Source organism: Sebastes fasciatus, chromosome 16 (assembly GCF_043250625.1).
Source record: "Sebastes fasciatus isolate fSebFas1 chromosome 16, fSebFas1.pri, whole genome shotgun sequence".
In the NCBI taxonomy this organism is placed as follows: domain Eukaryota; kingdom Metazoa; phylum Chordata; class Actinopteri; order Perciformes; family Sebastidae; genus Sebastes; species Sebastes fasciatus.
This window is the reverse complement of record NC_133810.1, coordinates 10,551,947-10,576,322: the sequence shown is the minus strand read 5'-3', so window position 1 is coordinate 10,576,322 and position 24,376 is coordinate 10,551,947. Positions and strand designations below refer to the sequence as shown.

General features: G+C 41.9%; 1 protein-coding gene across 5 annotated transcripts in view; it reads left to right on the top strand.

Annotated features, from left to right (window-relative positions):
* Positions 1-771: 771 nt before the first annotated feature.
* Positions 772-24,376, top strand: part of larp1 (La ribonucleoprotein 1, translational regulator) — a 53,185-nt gene continuing 29,580 nt past the window's right edge. For 3 of the 5 annotated variants that reach the window (XM_074610981.1, XM_074610980.1, XM_074610982.1), the window contains exon 1: positions 772-1,459. In XM_074610981.1, the coding sequence (XP_074467082.1) occupies positions 1,045-1,459 (415 nt within the window). In that variant the 5' untranslated portion in view covers positions 772-1,044. Of the gene's footprint in view, positions 1,460-15,375; positions 15,487-24,376 lie in introns of those variants that run through there. The other 2 variants (XM_074610978.1, XM_074610983.1) reach the window with 2 other exon arrangements.

Below are 24,376 nucleotides of genomic sequence, written 5' to 3'. Positions count from 1 at the left end.
TGTGATGAGTCAGTGTGCATAGTAGGGCAATTGACTTTAGAATTTTGAATGACAGTGTGTTCCTTGTGAAAACGAGATTTTCTTCATGAAAATTGTGCCAAATGCAGAGAATTGTGTGTAGTGTTTTGAAAAAAGTGTGTTTTAGAACTGCAATTTGAGTGTAAAGCAGGAATTGTGCTTGTAGTTTAGCAGAATTGGTTCAGGGGGTTGGTGCATGAGTTACATGTTGTGGTCATTGTGTGTCAAGTACCAGTATTTCTGTGTAAACAATTGAGAAAAACTGTAATATACATATTGTATATTTATATTGTATTATCTTTTCATTAGCACCTATGGGATTGTCACAATCTAATTTCGTTGTACTACACAATGACAATAAAGGGCTTGAATCTTGACTTGGGAGTGAGGTTTTTATTACATTATACATTATATATATATATGTATATATATATACATATATATATATATATATATATGCTTCCTCGTCATAAAAACCTGATTTCCCAAGTCACAAAGTGGCACTTTTTGTCTTTTCCCCCTCATAATATATTTGACAAGATGGGTGGTATCGAATTTGTCTATATATATATATATATATATATATATATATATATATATGTATATGTGGGAGGAAAAGACAAAAATGACACTTTGTTTTGTGGACTTGGGGAGGTTTCTACGACGAGAAAGCACAGCACATGAAAGCAGCATTTCGACGTTGACCGTAAAGCGCGCTCCCGCCGGCGTCTTTTACGTGGCTACTCCTCCTCCTCCCTATACGTGCTCGTACCCCTGCGTCGCGTGGTGTGGATCATCCATATTGCTGCTAGTGGTGGTGGAGATAAGGGTTGTAATCCTTTAACGACACGTTTTCTTTATATTTTTACACATGTTTTAATCCGTCTCGGACTCGCTGAAGATCTTTAGCAGACAGAGGAGCGGCAGAGGAGCGGAATAACTTCACATTTCCTTTGATATATTGAAGGCGAAACCAGGGCCAGGAGGGTAATCCTGAGGGGGGAAGAAAGACGGCGGTGTGGAGAAATGGCCACTCAGGTGGAGGCTCTGCTGCCTGGCAACCCGCTGCAGAAGGCGGAGGAGCAGCACGGTAAAGTGATCCGCGGTGAGCCGGTGGAGGAGGAGGGCGACGGCGGGGCTAAGCAGCGGCACACGGAGATGGGTGTAGCCGAGGAAGGGAGCAGCAGCTCAGGCAGCAGCCCCACCACCACCGGGCAGGGTGGAGGAGGAGTGACCGAGGAGCAGACCTCCAAAGCGGCTACAGAAGCAGCAGCAGCCGAGGAGGAGAGCAAAGAAGGAGGTTGTCATGACAGCGAGGACGGTGTTAAAGGCAGAAAGGAGTTTACTGAAGCTCCACCGCCCAAGGTGAACCCGTGGACTAGGAAGATGAATAATGCGGTGGTGACCGTGGTCAGCGTGAATGGACAAGCATCACACCACGGTGCGTAAAACCTCTCCCTATATACATGTTGATTATTATACTGGCTGTCAGTGTCTGTGTGTCCACACAAGAAGTTGTGACAGATAGTGTTTTATTGAAACTACTAAAAAAAAAGAGCAAAAGAGAGTTGCATAAACAAGTCTGTGGTTGCTTCCCCTGCAAAAGCTTTGGATATATTTGGAGTTTAAAGCCCCCTCCTCCTCCTCCCTTGTGGAAAGGCTATTCCTGGACCTATTGGTGGCTTTTAAGGGATCACACCCTTAAAAAAACAACTTAAAATGCACCATTTATAACATGCAAACTCACTTGCAAACTTTTATTTTAAATTAAATTGTGATGTTTAAGCTTGTCTTTAATCATATTAAGGCTATTCCTGGCTTTTAAGGGATCACACCCTTTAAGTTTTCATTTATAATATTTACTTGCAACGTGCCAGGATAATGTTGCACCCCTTTAATCACATGCAAACTTTTATTTAAAATTAAATTGTTGTCTTCCCTTCCGCTTAGTGGAAGGCTATTCCTGGACCTTTTAAGGGATCACATCCTCTAAAATAAAAAAAAAGTTAAAATGCACCATTTATAATATGCTAACTAACTTGCTAAATGCCAGGATAATGTTGCACCCCTTTAATCAAGTCAAATTTATTTCTATAGCACATTTAAAACAACATGAGCTGACGTGCTTTACAGACATAGGCAGAATAAAAACAGGTCAACAGAGCAGACAACAAAATCTCACACATCCACAGACAGAGACCAAGGTAAAGTCCATGAGTAAAAGACTGTTATAATGAGCATTTATAAAAGGCCAATTAGTAATCACAATTCAATTACATTAAAAAGCCACTTTTATTTTAAATTAAATGTTGTTTAAGCTTCCTTTTTAATCATATCAATGTTATTCCTGGACCCATGGGTGGCTTTTTAAGGGATCAAACCCTTTTAAAAAAAAAAAAAAAGTTTTCATTTATAATATTTACTTGCCACATGCCAGGATAATGTTGCACCCCTTTAATCACATGCAAACTTTTATTTAAAATGACATTATGTTGTCTTCCCCTCCTCCTAGTGAAGGCTATTCCTTGACCCATGGGTGGCTTTTAAGGGATCACACCCTTTTTAAAGGAAAAAAAAGTTAAAATGCACCATTTATAATATGCAAACTCACTTAACACATGCCAGGATAATGTGGCACCCCTTTAATCACATGCAAACTTTTAATTAAAATGACATTATTGTGTCTATGCTTCTCTTTTAATCATATTTTGAGAAGTTTAAGGTGTAATTCTGCATGTTGTGTCATCACACCAGACAAAACTGTATGCAAGTATTGGTGCATTTTGTGTTTTTGGGAGGGAGATCATGTTAAATTTCAGCTTGACTTTCAACTACTTCCAGCTCAGATGTGCTCATGTCTAGCCACCAGCTTCACCTCTGTGTGTGTCTCATCTGCTGCAACCCTTTAGCTGACACACTCCCTCCTCTGTGTCTGCCAAATATTTAAACTTCACTACTTGTCTACGCGTTTGTTTAGAGGCAGGATGTCGACACACATTAATAATAAGGCATCCGCCCTTCCATGTCTCGCATTGCATCAATTAGAAAGAAAAGCCTTTAGCTTAGCAAGCTAACAATAGCAACACACTTCGGCCTAGTGCGACAGTCAAAGCCCTTCCTCTCTCTGGGTGTTTCCTTATCCTTAGCTACTGTGCATTTCCCAGACATCTTGTGTAAAACATGCCAGCTATTTGAGCTCTTCTAAAGCACGATTTTCGTTAGCGACACGAAACATCTGCTCGTTTAAACGCTTAAAAGAAGGAGCAGGCTTGTTGTGAGACGTCACGTGTTCACTCCACGTGTTCACCAGGAGAAAGGCATGGCTGCTAGCTAGCTAGCTGTGCTACTTGTAAGGCGCTGTAGCCGTGCTAAACGTGGAGACAACACGTCGTGTGTGAGGCAGTCTGGCTGTTTTGTGGTGTTTAACCCCGTTGTCATGTCGTGTTTTAGTTGTCAGTGCAAAACATGGCTCCTGCCTGCTTGTCTTGTCCTCCCATGCTAGCTATTAGCTGTTAGCATGGGAGCTATCTTGCAGGCTTGGTGTGTGAACATGGCTTCTGCAGAGATAGGTAGATAGATACTGTATGGGAAACTGGATAGATACTGTATAGATAGATACTGTATAGATGGATACTGGATTGATAGATAGATACTGGATAGATGGATACTGGATTGATAGATAGATACTGGATAGATGGATACTGGATTGATAGATACTGTATAGATAGATACTGGATAGATGGATAGATACTGTATGTATAGATAGATAGGTAGATACAGTGTATGTGATACAAGACTATTAAAAAGTGCAGAAGAGACTGTTAAAAAATGAGTATAGTGCAGATATATTATACAGAGAAATACATATATAATATATTATCCAAAGAAAGACAAATACCAATGTACAAAACAAAAACAACACAAAGGGATAAAAGCTGGTTGAATAATTTGTGTGTGTGTGATAGATAGATAGATAGATAGATAGTAACTATCGATCCCGAGGGAAATTCAAGTTTCCAGCATCACAGTTCCATAGTGCAAAACATGTTATTAAAGAAGTTAGTAGTGCAAAGTACAAAAAAAATATACCAGATATAAAATACAAGGAGATGAAGAAAACTGTTAAAACTGAATATACTGCAGGGTAACGGCTGTGATACACGACTATTAAAAAAGTGAATATGGTGCAGAAGAGACTGTTAAAAATGAGTATAGTGCATTATTATCCGTCCTGCAGACCGTCCTCCTTTGTCCCTGACTAGTGACCTCACTAGTCCGAGCTAAAAAAATATATATATATATATATGTTTTTTGACATATCAAATGTGCATTTACTCACATTAAAGGCTGATTGACAAAATGAAATCCACACTAAGTGTTTTTCGCTGATTCATACTTCCTCCCTCTGCTCTGTAGCAAAGCAACGTGGTTTTCTTGCCTCTCTCAGCCATGTGTGTGTGTGTGCTCTTTTTCCTGGACAGTGTCCGCATTTGCAGGTGTGCACAGTCATGATGCTGTAGCCTGTCAGCAATTTGTGTTGTCTTTTTTTTTTTTTGTTTTGTGTGCCAGCTGGTTTGTTTTTGTATGCCTGTTGTGTGCAGCTAATGTAGACTTTAAGGGTACAGGCTGTACCCTGAATCTGGACCAGTCCAGGGGTGGGTTGGGTGGATGGATGGATGGATGGATGTGCTCCAAAAGCTGTCTCATCAGCAAGTATATAACTGGCTGGGGGCCAGAGGATGATATAGCCATGCAGTTAGTTCCCCCCCCTCTTTATGTTGCATTGAAAAACCCAAGCATGCTTGCACAACCTTGAGACCTCAAAAATAGGGAGGATTTTGAAATGGAAGTGCGTTTCAGAGATTTTGTGTCCTGCATTCTGATGAGGGCAATGAGGGTTGACAAGTATGGACCAACGGTTGGTTAGATGGTAATTGAAAGTTGGATTGTTGATTTTTAGAGCAGCAGTTTGACCCCGTTATACAAAGTCATGTCTATTTAGGAGTTGTCACAGGTTGTGTGTTTATGATTTGTTAGCGGTTGAATCAAAGAGTGAATTTCCCCTCTGACATGAGGTAAAACTACATTATATCACATGGGGAAAAACGTGTCTGTATCGTGAGCTTGATCTTTTGGTGTTGGTGTAGCCTGAAATATAACAAAAGTTAAGTTATTTTCTAGAAATGGTGTCAAGTTTGTCCTAGAACCAATCATTGTTGGTTGAAATAATGGTTCACTAACCAAAAAAGTAAGAAGTTGAGTCTTTTCAACAGGTAGACGGCCCTCTAATCAGCCATGTGTACTCAGTGTGTCCTTGAACAAGACCCTGAACTCCCGTCCTGGATAAGAACACCAGCTGAAAGGCTGGAAACGTATTTCCACGGCCCAGGCAGCTCGTTTTCGGATCACAGTGGGAGTGATCCTAAATGGATTTGGACTCCGAATAAGCAGCACAGTTTCACAATCGCATCAGACATGCTACTACTGACTGGGTTTACTGTTAATTGTTAGTGAAATGATCATTGTAGCCAAAAGGTTACAGTGGCAAGCGTGTCACCAGCTTGCTTTTTATTGTCACTTCAGAGTTGGCTTTATATTCTGGATTTGGATAACTGAACTTTCTCCTTTTTCAACTTTCCCCAGAGAGAAATTGGTCTTTTGAAACCTGGACAAACAATAAATAAAATACATAAAACATACAGTATTATTATACGTAAGACATGGTCTAGAACCCACATAAATTCACACAAGAGTAAATAAAGCGACAGAAATATCATAAAAAATGTAGTACATCAAGCCATCACCTTCTGACCCAGTTATCATGGTTAAAACATCATTAGCATCACCAACCACAACTTGTTACATGGAAAACTGATCACTCTTTGATGGCATGAGGGATAAATATAATTTTTCACCCTGTTAGAGCTGGCCTTTGATACACAAACTCTCCATACAGAGGTCAGAGAGGACATTATGAGAAATTATTTCAGCCTCAGATGAATGATCCTATAGGCCACTAAAACTATGTGATGCAGCCTGATCTTGTAAGAGGTCAAAGTGGTTTTGTTTTAGCTTCGGAGGGCAGACTCACCAATGTTTGGGTGCTTGAGATATTAGTAGTAAACATCACTGTGACTGTCTCGTCTCCAGGGTGTGTGGCTGCATTCATACTGGCATCAGAAACCACAACAAATTTCCCCAGGCCGGTCTGAAAAAGTACTGACCACAGACTTAAAGGTTCCCTGATGAGTTTTGGTTGCGTTCAGGGTCACTCACCGAAATGCCAGGAGTGTCTCCTTGAGGCCTATTTGAATGCATTTCCCTCCTTCATAAAACTGGGGCTGCTACTAACGATATCAGAGAAATTCAACTTTTTTTTTCTTAAAAAATGACTCCAACCGATTAATCGATTTTAAAAATAGTTGACGATTAATTTAATAGTTGACAACGAATCGATTAACTGTGCAGCTCTACATAGAACATTTGCAAAGTGGATTTAAGAAGGGAATGCGTTGTTTACATCGAGGGGCGGCACAGTGGTGCAGTGATTAGCATTGTTGCTTCACAGCAAGAGGATCGCAGGTTTAAACCCGGCTTGGGGCCCTTTCTGTGTGGAGTTTGCATGTTCTCCCTGTGTTGATCTTTTCTCCGGGTTCTCCGGCTTCCTCCCACAGCCCAAAGACATGCAGGTTAGGTTAATTGATGACTCTGAATTGCCCGTAGGTGTGAATGTGAGCGTAAATGGTTGTCTGTCTCTATGTGTCAGCCCTGCTATAGTCAGGCTGTCCAGTCCAGGGTGTACCCCGCCTCGCCCAATGTCAGCTGGGATCGGCTCCAGCCTGCTGCGACCCTGAATAGGATAAGCTATTACAGATAATGGATAGATGGATGGATGGGTTGTTTACATTCAAGTCTGCTTGGTAGCGGTCTTCTTCCTCTCTGCCTATGTTGGTGCATTACTTAGTTTTGTTGTGCATTACCACTATCAACTGTTGAACAGAGGAATAGAGTGAAACGGGCAGCAGAAATGTGCATTAAGTCGTTTCTTCTATGAGGAATGAGGTGAGGTTTTAGCTTCCGGTTGTGAGTTTAGTCCAGCCAGTTTGAGAAAGTGGGTAAGCCGGTCCTCTCATTCTGGAAATATTAATTGTTTATATCCTTTTTTTTATATAATGCAAGAGGAGGGATGCTGGTTGGCTGCAGTGACTTAGGTTAATGGTTGTGTGATTGAAAAGCTGTAGAATTTAAAGCTTGGTTGGATTGCTGTTGTTAGCCCTGCTTACATCTCTAGCTGCCACAGTTTACCCTCACAACCCTGTCCACACTACTTCCTGTCCTGCCTGCCTTTCGCGAGATCACATGACTAAATTTTCGCAGGTCTGACTGCAGCGTTACTGGAGCAGCTCGGACTGTAGCGTTGAAGCCGGTCTGACATTTACATTTCTGGCATTTAGCTGAATGACTTCTCACTTTGTGATTTGTCATGTGACGCTGTTTGTGCGGCAGTGAAGATAATCTACAGTATGTTGCTTTGTGTGTTTTCCTAACAGTTGGAATTAGTTACAGAGATGTAGAGCAGTTCGAACAAAAACCGACACAGGAAGGCAGTCGGGCAAACGTTAATGAATTCATCACGCTGACCTGATGCAGTCAGGGGCCGTTATTCTTCTGACTGTCTCTTTTGTGCGTTTAAGTGAAACTAAACGGGGTTCAGCACAACTTTTCAGTGTATTTTAAAGATGTTTGGTTCATTTGAATTAATCTTCAAGAAAAGTAGGCCCAGTTTCTCCGAACAGTTAAATTCATCAGTGTACTTTGGCACCCAGAGGGAGTTACTGGTGATTAGTGATAAATGCTAGCAGTGCTGCTGTCACCCGCCTTGTTCTGATCGGTCACCACGGAACAAGAGTACCAGTGTCTTTTTATAAGCAGGCCCTATTAAACATTATGTTTCATTCATTCAGTTAGTCGACATGGTGAAATGTCCAGGCTGCAGAGAAAAACGATGCAAACATTGGTTTCAGATGATTTTCGCAGCAGTTTTGGTGGTAACATAATCCAATTTGCAAATGAGGACATGGTGGGCAAAACATGGTCCAATCAATCAAACCGCCCAGTGCACAAAATGAACTGCAACCACTTTGGTTAAAGGAATACTTTACCCACAAAATGATCATTTGTATATCAATTAGTCACCCTGTGTTACCTTGCATTCTTGAAGAAAACGTCTTGAATGCCTCCACGGTGAACGGAGAATCAAAAAACGGAGAAAAGTCTTGATGAATTGAAGTCAATGGCGGCCTTGTTTAACAACCATAAAACTATATCAAACGTATCCAGTAGTAAATCCATTTACTAAAACCTTACTATTTAAAATACTTCCCCATAAACAGCCTCACAATTGTTCAGGCGCGTTACTTGTCTGAAGTGTTTTAAATAGTAAGGTTTTAGCGAAGATGCATGTGTTTGGGAAGTACTGAACTCAGGACTGGATAAATGAGACTTGGATTATACTGCACGAGTTGTGAAAGTTTCTAAACCGATATTTTGACATAGATTCACTGCTGTTAAACGTGGCCCCCTCCCCATTGACTTCAATTCATCAAGACTTTTGTCCGTTTTTTGCTTATTCGTTCGCCGTGGAGGTATGTGAGAAAAAACAAGTTTTCTTCAAGAATTCCAGGTAACACAGGGTGAGTAATTGATATACAAATGGTCATTTTGGTGGTGAAGTACTCCTTTAAGCCAGTTAGCTTCCCATCATTGTGGTATCTCTTTGCTGCTAACTGACCGTTGAGCTGCATTCAGGCAGAAAATAGCCCCACAACCCCCCCAAAAAGCGAGTTGTGTTGCTACAGGTGCTGGTGAGAAGATGAAACATGAATCAGGAAGTCAAGTTTGAAGGCTTCACAGATGCCAAGACATTGTACAGTTTTACACTCCAGGAACTGGAGAGTTATACTTGTCCATCCGTCTCAACGCCTGCAATGTAGTATGAGCTCGAGGATTTTTTAGAGGCAGGATCAACTTGTTTTGCCAGGTGACCGTGCATTTTGTTTTCCTTTAGAGTCATCAGACATGGCGTCCCGCTGCATCAAATGAGTGTTTTTAATGTTCTATTTGTGAGACGTTCAGTGAATTCTGTACTGCTTTTATAAATGTGTCATTTGAAAAAGGGCTGCATGATAAATAGATCATCATAATGTTATCGGGCAATGATTGCAAAATGTGCTATCGTTGTGGGGACTGAAATCTGTTAATCTAAAACTGGCATAACCCACATCTAGAACACCCAACCCAAGATCCAGAGCTACACTGTATTTCTGCTTTATTTCATTCATTACTGAGCATTGGCTTTCCCTCTTACCTCTACTAACTATATGTCGACACGCATGGATTCAGACAGAGAGTAACAGAAACAGAAACAGAGAGAAATGTCTTGTTAAATTACAGTTTTTAAAAAAAGACCATATGGGAGCCCATGTGCAAATGTTCTGCCAAAGTAAATGCATGTTTTCTACATTTGAGTTATTGCTCTTGGATGCCATCACCTGCTCCAAGCCCCACTGGTGACAGTGTGAGTACTCGGGCACCGTATTATTACTGTAAAGGGATTGCTGAATGAAATATTTATTTTGCAGATGTATCCTTCCTTCAGCACACAGGCTTCCAGCTTGTTGATGTTTGTATGTCTTTACTGTTTGGTGAATGAGTGCATGAGGTGTTTCCTTTATGCAGCACTCGAGGGGCTCTACATCCGCCGCAGTGTGTAATATATATATATATATATAACCATCCTTAAAAGGTTCTTGCATTTACATTCAAATGACAGCCCGGCCTGTTATGGATGCTTGTGGGAGATATTGGTACAATTTATTGTCTTTTTTAAAATAAACTCATGACTTAAACATTTTTAAATTGGGATGCCGCCGGACAGCTTTTCCTTTCCGTCCATTTAACAGGGAAACACGGTAAAATAATACTTTAACACATGCTCTTTGGTGGATTATGTGTTTGCCGAATTACAGGAGATGCTCGGAGAGATTCAGAAAAGATGGTGAATCTAAATTTATTGGTACATTTGATCGGTAATTAGAGCCGCGCTGTTGTTTTCCTTGTTTTTTAAAGGAGTTCTGCTGATGCAGACACCAGCTCAGAGCGAGACTCTACAGCCGACGAGCGGTTCACGACCTGCTTAAATCTTCTTTTCAACCTCACTTGTTGACTCCGTCCTTCTGGTTATCACTACAGTTTATTTTTTGACCACTTGCTCCCGCAGGATCACAATCCTAATGTCGTCCTCTAAAGCAGAGCGCTGCAAACATACTCGGCCCCGCGGTCGCACATCAACGCAACTCACGACTTGTATTAAGACCTTATTTAAAGTCTATCTTCTTTTCACTGTTGTGAAGATTGCCGGCCGACAGGTAACGCTGTCCCGTAGCTGTGGTGCGATCCTCCGCTGATCAGTGAGACAGGACTGACTGGCAGGTCTGGTAAATGAATAAATGTAACTGTAGGTGAGGCCCGGTGCATTAGCATACCTTTAGCATAATGCAGGAACCGTTATTAACACATGCAAATGTGCAGCCCTCTCTGTTGGAAACTGTGGGTTGAAAGAGACTGTTGAATGAAACCCTCCACACGTTGTATAACATGACTTTTGTCTAGTTTACAAATAAAAACAGCTTTTGTCTAAACTAAAAAAGAACAGCATCAGGCAGGGAGTTGTGATTTTTAATTTTTTTTATATATATAATATGATTTAAGCAACACTTTGCTTGAACCTCATTTATTCAGCATATATAAGCATATTAACATTTAATAATTGGTTTATAACACACTGTAATGTAGCACTGCTCAGATATACAGTAGGGTTATTTTAAAGTGTTATTAATGTCAACAATTACAACTTCTGTGAAGACATTGATATTATTAACTTTAGCTTTTACTATATTGTCATACATTATCTGTCTATCCTCCCCTTATGGGTGTCCACAGAACGAGTTACAGTTGTTGAAACTACATTATAGTGTGTTATAAATCATATTAAATGTTTATATGCTGCTTATAAATGTTAAATGGGGGGCGGTTGAAGTAAAGTGTTACCATGATTTCCTCCACTCTGTGCGTATGGCTTTCCCGCGAGCTCTAAATTAAGTTGTGAATTTGAAGGACTCTGAAGTGTGTGTCACGTTTCGAAGCTGCTTTTCATTCCTGCACCAGTCGCTTCTACTCTGGGGGGGGTTGCTGTTTTAAAATTAGCATGGACGCCTCACTTGTCTTACACGTCTGTCCCCTGCTCTGTGAATCCTGTCCTCTTTGTTGTGGCCGTAAAGAAGGTGACCCCCACCTTCGGTCATCGGACACCTCTGGGCTGTTTGTAGCCACATTTTACGACCCGGCAAAGGTCATGAACCTCGGAGGAGTGCTGACGCGTGTAAAGTGTAAAGTGGGACTACTGTTGCAGGAGAGACTACTTCTGAATGTGTGTTCACTGTGTTGATGTGAGCTCATCTGATTGGACAGGATGTTGTGTCTTCATTACTTGCTCCAAAACTGCATGTGATTATCATAAAGTGGGCATGACTGTAAAGGGGAGACTCGTGGGTACCCATAGAACCCATTTTCATTCATATATCTTGAGGTCAGAGGTCAAGGGCCCCCTTTGAAAGGCATATGATGCCAGTATTTTCACTCTAGCTTTAAAACCGAGCCAGCCACAACCTAAAACTCACAAGTTGCGTTAATGTGTTAAAGAAATTAGTGATGTTAAAATGAATTCGCGTTATTATCGCATTAACTTTAACAGCCTGAAAATCCACACATTGCAGATTTACTTTGAAAATGTACTTAAATCATGAAGGAGATATGAAGCTGTAGACTGTCAGAGCCTCAGAGTGGAAATGCTAAGAGAGGTATCAGCCTGGTGTCTGCTCCACTCGCTCTACTCCACCTCTCCCTCTTCACCTCACACACCCACTCAGCTGTCGGCTGCTTCAGATGAGCTCTTGTCTTAATTTGTCCAAGTCGTGCTGCTTTATCTGTCTCAGGGTTGTGTCTGGACGCGATGATAGCGGCACATCCCTCTGGGCTCGGACTCGGGGTGGGGACTGTTTGCATCAAGGATGTGTCCAGTTAGTGGCGTGACTGAAAGCTCCTGCTGCCAAACGCCTCAAGTCATGAGTCCGGTGGGATTGAAGTTTAAAACATTCATGAAAAATGTATATTACTGAGCAGGTGGGCCATGAAGAGAGACATGTTTCTACTGGTGTCTAGAACTCCAAACTAAACTATTTGGGGTGTTTGCCCACTGTGACTCGGGGTCGGTTGGTTTAACCCTTTAAAGACAGCCCACGGGAAATTGTTGTTTGCTTGATCCTGTTTAAATCGATCTAAAATAAAAACAATAATAGCTAAAGCATTAATTTTTTTTTAAACATAAAATACATCACGGTCTGTGGTGGGAGTTTATGCGTTCACTCCAAACCAGTTGTTTCTGCCATGATGTTTGTTAATCAGTGTGAACAGACAAAAAGCTGCAGTGTCACCTTTTGACCTTTGTTCTTAAGGACGGGGTAAAACTGGCTGTCATTGCGCTGTGCTGCTTGAAGCGTGAGCACATGTAGTCTCTCCACTGGAGCATCACTGCAGTCGACGTCTCTGTCCCAAGTCAAGCGGCATCTTGTGCAAAGCTGCAGGGCTGCGACTACAGAGAAAACTGTTGTTTTTAACTGAATCTCTCTTGTTTGGACTTCAGTTTCACTCCTGTACTCTCAGATATCAGATTTATTTTACTTTCTACCGGCAGAAGTCTTTTATTGTGAAGAAGCTACTAGGAATGTAGTGTATTTTTGGCACATGGGAGACGTTTGCCTTCAGGGCTTTCTGCCAGAAAGGTTTTATTTCAACCCAAACCCATGATCTTTTCCTAAATCTAACCTAGTAGCTTTGTTGCCTAAACCTCAGGAGACTTCTGACAGAAAGCCCTGAAGGCAAACTTCTCCCATGTGTGTATTTTTGACAGTTAGCAGAACTTTGTTAGCGGTGCTCCTCTTCAATAACAGTTGGTCTGCACAACAAGATATAGACATTCAGCGCTATTCTGTCAGTGTTGGATGAGAAGCTGAAGTTGACGGATTGATAGTATGGTTTGTGAGAGCGATTTTGGCTTCCAGCAATTATGAAAACAAGATAATTGACATCAAATTATTAGTGTGCCGCATTCTGTTTCGCAATGACGCTCTTTTTTTTTTGTCATGTGTTATAAATCCAGCGCAACTCTTTCCTCTACAGCAGTGTGCTTTCAGGAACGGCCGCTCAGTGTGGGGCGATCCCCTTGTGGGGTCTCTCCTGGCGCTGGCTGGCCCTCGTCGGCGTATTTGATCCTTATGGCACATGTCCTCAGAGGTGTTTCTTATTGCGAGGGATGCTTGATGGGCTGCCACTAGACACAAGGCACCTAATTGGACGAACGCTTTCCCTCGTGGGCTGCTGCTCTCGGCTTTCAAACTGGAACCAACATGGCTGCTCGTTTGGAAACTTTCATCTGTTGCGTCACAAATAGATCACCAAAATGTGTTTCTGAATACGCAAACAAATAAGCCATGCCGTTGCTAAATCTGTCCTTATTTTTCGATTGTTAACGTTTGGTTTAAAAGTTTCTACGGTGTTCCCAGAGGCGACGAGTCGCGCACGTGATGGTCCATTTCTTGAATCGCGCCGCCATGCTACCAGAATGCATTACATGGCTGCTTACAGAGACAATGAATGGGAAGCGTGGAAAGGACAGATCATTATGGACTTGTACCATTAGTGCTGCACCACGACCAGCTCTATGTCAGCTTGGAAAGGCGTGACTGTCAACCGAGGCGGTCTGTCCTCAATGCAGCGATGTCGCCAACCCACCTGACCCGTCTTGAAACACGGACCCCGTCTCGTTTATCATGCTTTCTGGGTGTGACTTTTTTTTTTTTTTGCTGTGTCATCATCATTCATATCTATACAACCATTGGGTTTGATTGTTTACTAGGGCACAAGTAGAGTTCTTCATAGCCTCCTTAATTTTGCTCTCAAGGTGCACCAGATTGAAGCACAAAATGTTCTTTCTAAATACGTGATGTTTCCAAAGTCAATGCGTAATTGTGTTACTTAATCGCGATCTCAGTATTTACCAAAATAATCGTGATTATGATTTTTGCCATAATCGAGCAGCCCTTCCCTCCAACCTTGTCATCGAGGCTAACAACGTTTTTGTTACCTCCGCTGTGCTGTCCTTGTAAATTGTAATCTCAACTATTAAGACATGTTTTACAAATTTACATATTGAGGAAAACAGCCCTTTTTTTCAAGCTGGTATGTCAGTTTTGGTCAGTAGTTAAGATCTCAAGTTGTCATAATGTTTTAGCTCCCATAAAGACAAGAAGTCAAAATTCACAGCAACATACTGCAGCTAAAATGTGTTTGAAACATCCCAGAATAGATTTTTAGGATTCATCCAGGAATTTGGATGCAAAGCTTAACAGTCTGAGTTCAGCATCAAGGTCTGTGCCGTGATAAGGTTTGATGTCGTCGCTCTCTTGTTTCATGACCTGGGTTGAGTGGGATGTTACTGCGACTCCCGGCACTCTGCTGTCTGAGCTTTCTACTCTGCAAGCGATGATGTCACCACACTTATCATGTGACGCTGCAGAGAGTCTTTGACGTGTGTGTGAGACACGCAGGCGGTCTACCGGCGCCCGCTCTGACTGTCGTTTCCTCCATATTTGGTTCTTGCAGAGAGGCTTCCCTCCTGTCGTCACTCTGCTCTGCTGTGAGACCACAAGACTAGTAGATAGTAGATGATGCTGATTAAGTTTCACTCTGATTAAACTTTAGATGTTGAGTGTGAGAAATGACCATTGTAAGGGGATTATCACACATCCAGTTCCTGTTTCCCTGTAATCAGCACTTACAAAATAAGACGTCTGTGTGCATCTTGAATCGAGCGTTTGCACAAGCCCTGCCTTTGTTTCTCATTTCTTTCATTCAGAGAGAAATGTGTGTGTTCTAAAATAAGTGTTTTCTATGTTAGACTGTGGCTTCTGTGAATGTTTTGTTGAGTATCGTCCTGTGGGGAAGATCTCAGAGTGCTGCTTTTCCCCCTTTAACTCGCCCCAACCACTGGGGAATCCCAAAAACTCACCTCAAATAAGTAAATCTTAAAAATACAATATGACCTCAGAATGACGATACAATACATGTGGGAGTTGAACAAACCCACTCGCCATAGCAAATAAAAAGTCCCAGCATCTGGCTGGGGACTATTTCCCCACACTACCACTGTGTTTATCTAAGACTGCAGAGCCGACGTGGCACAAGGTTTATTTATAGGCTTCACCAGCGATACCCTGTGGGCTTTGGAGCAGGTATCGTCACTGTCGTGTGCTGCAGCGACCCATGGGAATTTGTCTTTGGACTCCACCTGAGGTGTGTGTGCGCCGTAGTGCTGTTTTCTGAGAAAAACAGAGCGGTACTGTGTCTGTTTTGGAGAGGTGAAATTGGAGATAACGGTAAATGGAAAGGATATTTGACGGAGAGTATGTTTTTGTATGACCCCTGCAGTGACTTTTTTTAATCTAAATTAAAAGGAAGGTTTTTAATGAGCAGAATGATCTCATATATAGAGCCTACAAAATCAGTATTTTGGAGACAGAGGGAGAGGTAATGGTTAATGTGAACTGGCGGGGGTCGGTGGCGGCTAATGTTAATGTTCGCCTCTGGCAGTCATGCTGCAATACTGGCTCTCTGAGTTCTGCGAAGAAAGACGTAGGGATTAAACACAGAGGAGAGAGAGAGAGAGAAGACTGAGGCTACATCCACACTAATAAGTTTTCGTTTTAAAACTAAAACCATTCATGTACATTGGGCATGCGTGTGCTTGTGTTAACAGGAAGCAGCGCTGGACACCGGAATTGATGCAAAGCGTTTTAATAATGGCTTTCCTCCTGCGCATGTAGGCAGTCGTAGCATTATAAAATGCAGAATTAAACTGCACACCAGCTGCTAGCAGAAGCAACACGGTCAGCAACGCTTGTAACCCGTTATCCATCTTGTTGTCGAGGCTGATGTCCTTTGTTTTCTTCTGGAAAAGGTTCAGGTGATGGGATGTGACCAATCGGGGAAGGACACGTCATGAGTTATAAGAACCAATAAAGAAGCGAACGCAGGTGTCTGCGTCATCATTTTCAAAGGTCTCCGTTTCTGTCCGTCCAGACTAAAACACAACCCCGGAGTTTTAAAACGGGGTCCGCAGCCTTTTCAAACGTCTACCTTTTAGGAGCTTGAAAACGCCGGAGTAGTGTAGACGCTAGGAATAAACGTAACAAAAGTTCTGCGTTTTAAAACAAATACATATTAGTGTGGATGTCGCCTGAGTTGTAAGAAAGAAGGATGATCTGACAGGAGAGAGGGGTGACTATGGAGTTGAGAATAAGAGGAGTCGCTACCTACTGTGTGTTGGGTAAACTGACGATTAGGGAAAAGCAGGTAGAGGATGACTGCATTGTTTACTCTGTCAGCATTCTTGTCACTACATCAATGTGATGGTGGTTTTACATTTTTAACTCCCATCTGATCTCATCATTGCTTGTTTGGTGAAGCAAATACAACAAAACTTACCGTTACATATAAATTACTTCAACATATTGTACCGATCATAAACAGAATCACGCTCCGGACATGTTGAAAGTGAGTTTACTACATCCCAAATACATTGTCTATCATCCCGAGACGATGTCACGCCGTCTACAGTGCTGTGGAAAAAAACGGTACCGTCACGTTTTCAGAATTTTGGCATCGACTTCGTACCGAAGTATCGGTACTCTTGACATCCCTAGTTTTGTTTTAGCTGCACTGATGTGGCTGTGTTGTGGGTGTGTTTGTGTCAGGTCATATTTCAGGTACAGCTGATCCACCTTAGTCCTGCCATTATTTTAGAATTTCAAAGGAGTGATACAGTTACAGGTCAAACAAGGTAGTCGCAGTTATTAGTGTGTGAGGGGGGAGAGTTTAGTTTAGCGCTGTATTATACTGGATAAAAGAGAATCATGCTTTGTCTCTGACTCTGATTATTATGATTTAGGGATATGGTTTATAATAACAAATATTTTGTCTTTGTTCTCTACTTGTCCTACTGAGGGTTTCTCAATGCTTTTGTTATGGATGACATAGCAGGGACTTTCTGGTACGTTTGCTTAGCCTTAACAGCTTCACCATATAGTTTTGACATTTCGTGGTTTAATGCAGTCATGGCGTTACCGTGCAGAGTTGCAAATATGGAAATACTTTATTTGTTTCCATATAAGCACAGTGTTTTGTCGGAAGGATTAATGCATTTCCTCCTCCATTCTGACTCATTTTGTTCTGCTTAGCATTTGGTCTCCCTGCTAATGCAAATACAGCAAAATCATCAGCACTCCCGTTGTTCCCTCCTCCTCTCCATATGCCCTCGCAACTTTTTTTTAATCCTTCGGATGCTATTTAGCCATATGTCTCTGTAGCACACACACTTGACCTGTCCTTGAGTTTGAGAGAATATAACACTTATCAGCGCTCTTGTACAGTTGAGCATACAACGCTTCGATAACACCCAGTCCTCACTCCTCAGACTGAACAGTCAGACTGTTCTCAAGGTGGGTTCACGCCTGTAGTGCGGTTTGGGGAAAATAATTCCACAAACTAAAGATCAGCAGCAAAAATGTGGGGACTAAAAGTTTCATTTGGTGCATTTATTGTGGTGTGAGAGCTGAAGTATTCTGAAGATCAAACTGATAACTGATTAAAAAGAGGGTTTGGTTTGAGACGTAATTGACTTTATTTTATTTACTGATGTGGGGTTGTGATATTGTCTGCAATACAAAATAGCGAGGATTGGCTGTCCTAACATTGATTGTGAAAAGTGATCAGGGCTTGTTTGCGGTGTGACTGAATGCTTTACACAGGTTGTAGCAGTTTTGACGTTTGGGTTTGATCAGTCACCACCTCAGGATCTCCTAGATTGTTGAACCGGGAGGGGGGGGGAACTACGGCTGCTCGATAATGGCAAAAATCATAATCACGATTATTTTTGGCAATATTGAGATCACGATTATTTAACACAATTACTCATTATCTTTGGAAACATCAGAGATAAATAAAATGTTGTACATTTTTAAGTTAAATGCATCAATCTGGTGCACTTTGAGAGCAAAATTAAGAGGCTAGATCTATGAAACACTTTAATCATAAACACATTGTTGTATAGATATGAATGCAATGACACGGCAAAAAAAAGTCATTGGCGCGCTGAGGACAGTCCGTCCCGGTTGACAGTCGTGCCGGGAGCAGGAGGCTTTGTTCCTCCCCACAGGGAGCGAGGGCACAGCGAGCACTAATCTGCAAGGTCCTGGCGAGGGGTGCCGTGAAGTGTCACCTTCACCCCGGGCCTTTCCAAGCGGACCTAGAGCCGGTAGTGGCACACCACTAATACGTCCTGCGAGGGCCAGCCAGCCCCGAGGAGAGTTCCCACAAGGGGATCCTCCCAAACCGAGCAGCTGTCCCTAACCCACCAAGCGGGGCAAAAGTGCACTGCTGGAAAGGAAAGGGGTGTGTTGGATTTATTATTAATGACACAGAAAGAAAAGGCACACCCACAAAGCATAGTAAATGAGACGGGGTCTGTGTTTCAAGATGTCCAAGTGGGTTGCTGACATCACCGCACTGAGGACAGACCGCCTCACAGCAAGCACTAAGTGACGAGGTCCGGGCGTGGGGGTGCTGTAAAGCGCCACCTGCACCATGGGCCTTTCCAAGCTGACCTACAGCCGGCCACGGTGCACCACCGCGGAGAAAATGCACCCCGCCCAGTGGGGCAAAAGTGCACCGCTGTAAAGGAAAGGGGTGCGCTGGATTTATAACACAAGACAAAACGAGAGCATCTTTGCAAAACGGAATATGGCACAGTAATCATTTTATGTTGATTATCTGATTTTCTTAGATTCCTGTGTTTAAAATGAAGGCAAGTTCCTTTTGCTTATACAATTGTATTTATTAACATCTATAATAGACTGTTATACCAGCACTCTGAAGCAGGACATCCTGTGAACTACTGAAAATGTGTGAAGTGTAGAAAATCTCTAACCAAAAAAGGCAAAGTGAAGTAAATCATTGCCTGAGGGAGGCTCTCCTCTGACCTTGCACTATCATCTGATCTCATCTGATATGCCCTGAACACTGAGCAGCCCTGTGAGTGATGCGTGCGCGCCCTCGGTGGGGGAATTGTAGTGCACGGCTCAGCTGATCAGCAGAATGTGACGACGCTCGACAAAACCTGCTCTTTATTATTGAACAACCACCGTTTGTCCACTTGTTGCAGCGGTTGACGGGCTACCAAATTCAATTAAGAATCCCCCTGAGTCACTAACGATGCATGGCTAGTGGCTGGTGGTGTTCTGTGTTAGCTTCCCAGAAGTGCTTTCAAAGGATCTGCAGCCAATTTGATTCAATGAAGCTACCAAAGACTACTGAGAATAACAATAGTAGAAATACAAAAAGTGAAGGGAACTCTTTTGAAGTTAGTATATAGAAATTATTTAGAAACAGTATTTGCTTCCTGACCGTTGCTCTGTAGCTGTTTGAGATCCTGCCAAAGTCCTCTGTCAGGATGACGAGGCAGAAAGACTGGATAAAACCTGAGTGTTTCATCAGTTGTCCCACTTCCTGTGATAGACTTTCCAAAAAAAACAGGCTCCAGATCAGAGGAAATCAGTACAGTGAGACGCTTTGCTGCAAAGATCTGATTGGCCCACACCGTAAATTTGCCACCCAATATGTGTTTGTGTTAAACATGCACTGTCATGCTCTGTAAGCTGCAGCAGTGTGACATCTGAAACTTTCAGACTACTGTTGTTCACACTTTCTGCTCAAACTAAGCAGATAAATACTTGAGGAATTTGTGCTGATTCCTCGACTTAATTTAGCAACAGTGTTGTCGCACAGGCCAAAGTTTCTACGTTAGGCTGCCGAGAGGACTAGCAGTTTGTGTTGTTTTATGAAATGTGTGTCTACATGACCCAGATATGGCTGAATACTTACACTGATGTTGTAAACTCCCTGTAAAGAGGGTAATAAGACGCTGAACTGATGCCTGATCAGCTTTTGCCTGTAATGCTCGGTCAGTGGAAGTTGAAGAATATTTGAGACGTTATTGGACATTTACCTCGGCCAAGGAGGTTATGTTTTTTGTTTTTGCCACAAATTTTTTAATTCGGTGTGACAGGGTGTTTTAGGTCGGCTAAGGAACAAATAAGGTATTTCTTAACTTTCTTAGACAGGTGATTATTAAACATGAATGTGATTTTCTGGTGAGCTACGATATTAATTTGGATAAAGAAAGCTGGCATGTGTATCCCACGATTCTCCATTATTGTGTGTATTTTGATCATAGACTGTATATAAGAATTGGACGTAGTCGCCATGACGTCACCCATTGGTTTGTGGACTGCCGTTTTGAAGCCTCGAGTTCGGAATTTCGACCGTCACATCCTGGTTTTTGGCCTACCTTTTGGTCAATCCCAAGGTAGCCACGCCCTAAAGCATCCCCTGCTTTATGGTCTATTTGACTCTAAATGGGGCCATAATTTACTAAATGAACATCATGTTGTATTGAAGAAGACTTGAAACTAGCGATTGAAACCATAAACTCATGTTTACAATGTTTACTGAGGTAATAAATCAAGTGAGAAGTAGGATCATTTTCTCATAGACTTCTTTATCCGACTTCTTTCTGCAACCAGAGGAGTCGCCCCCTGCTGGCTCTTAGAAAGAAGTTTAAGGCACTTCTGCATTGGCTTCACTTTTCAGACCCCGGAGGTTGCCCACTGATTTTGATGCACATGCAGGAATGAAAATTAAAATAACACATTTAGCTGATAAATTGAATTGGTAACTGATAAATGTAGCTGTCATCTACCCAGGTGGGTTTCTGACTGATGAAATAATCACATGAGCAGGTGATAAGGCAGAGAAACGTCTAAATTTGATTGAGGTTGGAAGGTCAGCTAATGCATGAGGGTTACTGCTTGTAAAACTCCAGGAAGACATTAATGCTCGAGACTTGATCCACCATTAGAAAACTTTAAATAGGATCCTGATTCTGGGTTGACGTAGCCTGAGAAAGTCTTGCATTTAGTGATTTTAGGCTGAATGGTAGGTTTACGTGACGTCATCAGCCTTGATTAGAATAAGCAGCAGACTATTGAAGCAACATTCTGCTGCTGAGTTAACCACAGCTCCAGCTCATAAGAAGCTTTTATTTAACCAGAAAATGTCGGCAGGTTAAGAAGCTAAGCTGCCAGCTTCACAAAGCAAACATTTCAGTGTTGAACTAGTTCACACAGCCTCTTTTATAAATACATTTTACAGATCAAATTAAAAAGGGCACAGTACCAGGAACCAAGACAGTTGCTTCTGCAAAAGATAATGGGACAAGACGTGCAAAACTGCGTCATTACACTAAAACCCTTAAGCATTTTTATTTTTGCTCCTGTCACACTTTGCTCACTGTGGCCTCGTTTTCCACTGCAATATATAAGTCCTGCAATTCTATGGAACCAGCACAATCATGGCTGTCTTTTGTGTAGTATAACACAGTTATAATGCCATAAATCATAAAAAAATAAAATAAATAAAGCAAGTTGAATTTCTTTGATAATTTATTTTGCAGAAATTGAAAAAAAATGAATCTAAATATAAATTTTTCGAAGTGCCCACACATGTTACCAATATTGGGAAAGAAATGGGGGCTCCACATGCTATATATATTAAACTATTTACATCTTTAAAACCTCTCCTCTTTGCTCTGTGTAAACAGCGTGCAGTTTAGTAGAAGTTTTGTATCACATGACTGTGGGTCTCAGCAGAGTCATTCATGGCTTCACAGTTGCGTCGAGAAGCGCAGAATTTAATGTTCTTTACAGTTTCTGGTTAATGCAAACGGTTTATTTTTTGTGAAATTTTAAATGCGACTTGCTTGATGAAATATTCACTTCATATTTTAAGATTAGATTTGGTTGTTCATCACACATAATTCGTTCAAGGGGCGCCGGGAATTTGAAAATCCGATGATAATTTCTGTTTTTACAGTTTCTTGATACAATAAGTAGTATAATGATCGCGATTTTATATTATTTATTTTTAAAGAAAACATGTCAAACACTGTTTTGGGGCTCAAATGGTTCACTGTTGAAATTAAAAACCCTTTCCAGGAATCCACAGACTTGAACTTCTGATCTTTCGTCACCGGACAAAGAGCTGCGTCATAAATTTGAAGGCTGACTTTGTGGACATTGTGAAGCCTAAATCTGCACCCCGTGCTTGTTAATGATCATGTATGTACTAATTTAAATACAGGCTACGTTGTAAATATTTATCTGTTGCTATCCGCCTTTGAATCTTAGCTGTGATTTAGTTTTTCACACAATAGTCTTGTTTCCTTTCTCATACTCAGAATCTGTTTGAGCAGCATCTGGGGAAAAAAATAGACTTTACATCAAGTTAAATTTTACCGTGTGTTTAGTAGTTGTTCTTTGCTACCTAATTATAGTCACAGATAGCAAAACAAGCCGTGGAAAGCACTTGCAGTCGTGTTAAATGATCATCACACTGTATTATTTAAATAGGTCAAAAATATTTTTGTAATAATAAGGGACACCTCGCCCTATTGTGGGCTCACGTTGCATGATTAATAATAATAATAATAATATCTTGGATTTATATAGCGCCTTTCATGAAACCCAAGGACGCTTAACAAAGACATAACTAAATACAACAAATGTAACAGTAGCTAGAGGCCATAGGCCTTGGTGAAGAGGTGGGTTTTGAGGACTCTTTTGAAGGTGTCCAGAGATGGTGCGTTGCGGAGGTCTATGGGGAGAGAGTTCCAAAGTGTGGGGGCTGTCACACTGAAGGCTCTGTCCCCAAAAGTTCTCATTCTTGTGTGAGGGACGGAGAGCTGACCCGTGCCTGAGGATCTAATGTTCCGGGGCTGTGTGTAAGGGTGGAGGAGGTCAGATAGGTACTGAGGAGCCAGGGCGTTGAGGGATTTGTAGGTGAGGAGGAGGATTTTGTAGGTGATGCGGGACTTGACCGGGAGCCAGTGGAGGTGGATGAGGGTGGGGGTGATGTGCTGCCAGGGCTTGGTGTTGGATTTTGTCTCCTCTCTTTGATTCTTCCTGGCACTTTATACTGTGTGATGTGTGACGATTTCTAGCTTCCTAGAAATCATGTTTCAGAAAAATCTTTCTGCCGTCAAAGCCGCTGTTGAAAATCCGCGTAGGACACATGACTGCGGCACAGTTAAACAAAAGGAAGCAAAGGTCAGAAATGTAGTGTCGGGAAGCTTCTAGTTAAAACAACTCTGACTCAAAACTAAATAAACAGTTCTAGTTTAAAGTTCAGAAGTTGTGTAAGGGGATGTCAATAAAAGACACACTCACATTTCTCAGATGCCAAAGGACAATTAGAAACACAACATTCAGTGAAAGGTTTGGTATCAAGAACTGTCTCTGAGCTAATCTAAATTTAAAGGGGAAGCTTTTTGTGCATCCAGAGGAAGCTGTGTGAATGGGATAAACTGCCTCACATGATGTCACTTAAGTCAGCGTTGGTTGTGGCTGAGGACTGCAAAGTCTGATACTGAAAATAATCAGGGGGTGTGGCGTTAGAAAGAAGTGAGTTTATCAGACCTCTCCTCATCTCTGCTGCAGATTAGCGGCTCGAGGCTACATTAGATGCTACCAGCATAACACATCTGAATCTCAGACCTGAACTGTCAGTGGCAGAGCTGCATTGTGGGTAATGTAGGCGCCAATGTTTGTCAAGGAAGAAGAAGGTGTGGAACGCTTAGGCCTCTGATCAGACAGAGCGCATTTTGCTGTTTGCTTTGTCTTTTTATTTTATGTGTTGCGAGGCAACCACCAAATAGAGTGGGTAAATGCGAGGTGCTCGGCAACGCAAAAGCAGCGCGCAAAACGCTTCGCTCTCATTGAAAACAATTACAAAAAGACGTCCCAGGCTACTAAACCGCTCTCTGTCTGATCAAAGCCTTCATCTTCTTTGTCTGTGTTGCTGGTTACTTGTGTGTATAGTCTTTTTAAAATATGGTGGATCAGAGTCGGTGCTGAAATGTGTGGCTAAACCTTACAAGACACCGGAGATGTAAATACTTTCATGCAGGGAGGTTATATTATGTAATAATTCAGTATTCCTGTTGTACTCAAAATGCCCCAGAATCGGTTTACGTCAATCTGTCCAGCTTGAGTGAAAACAAATGTACAACAGC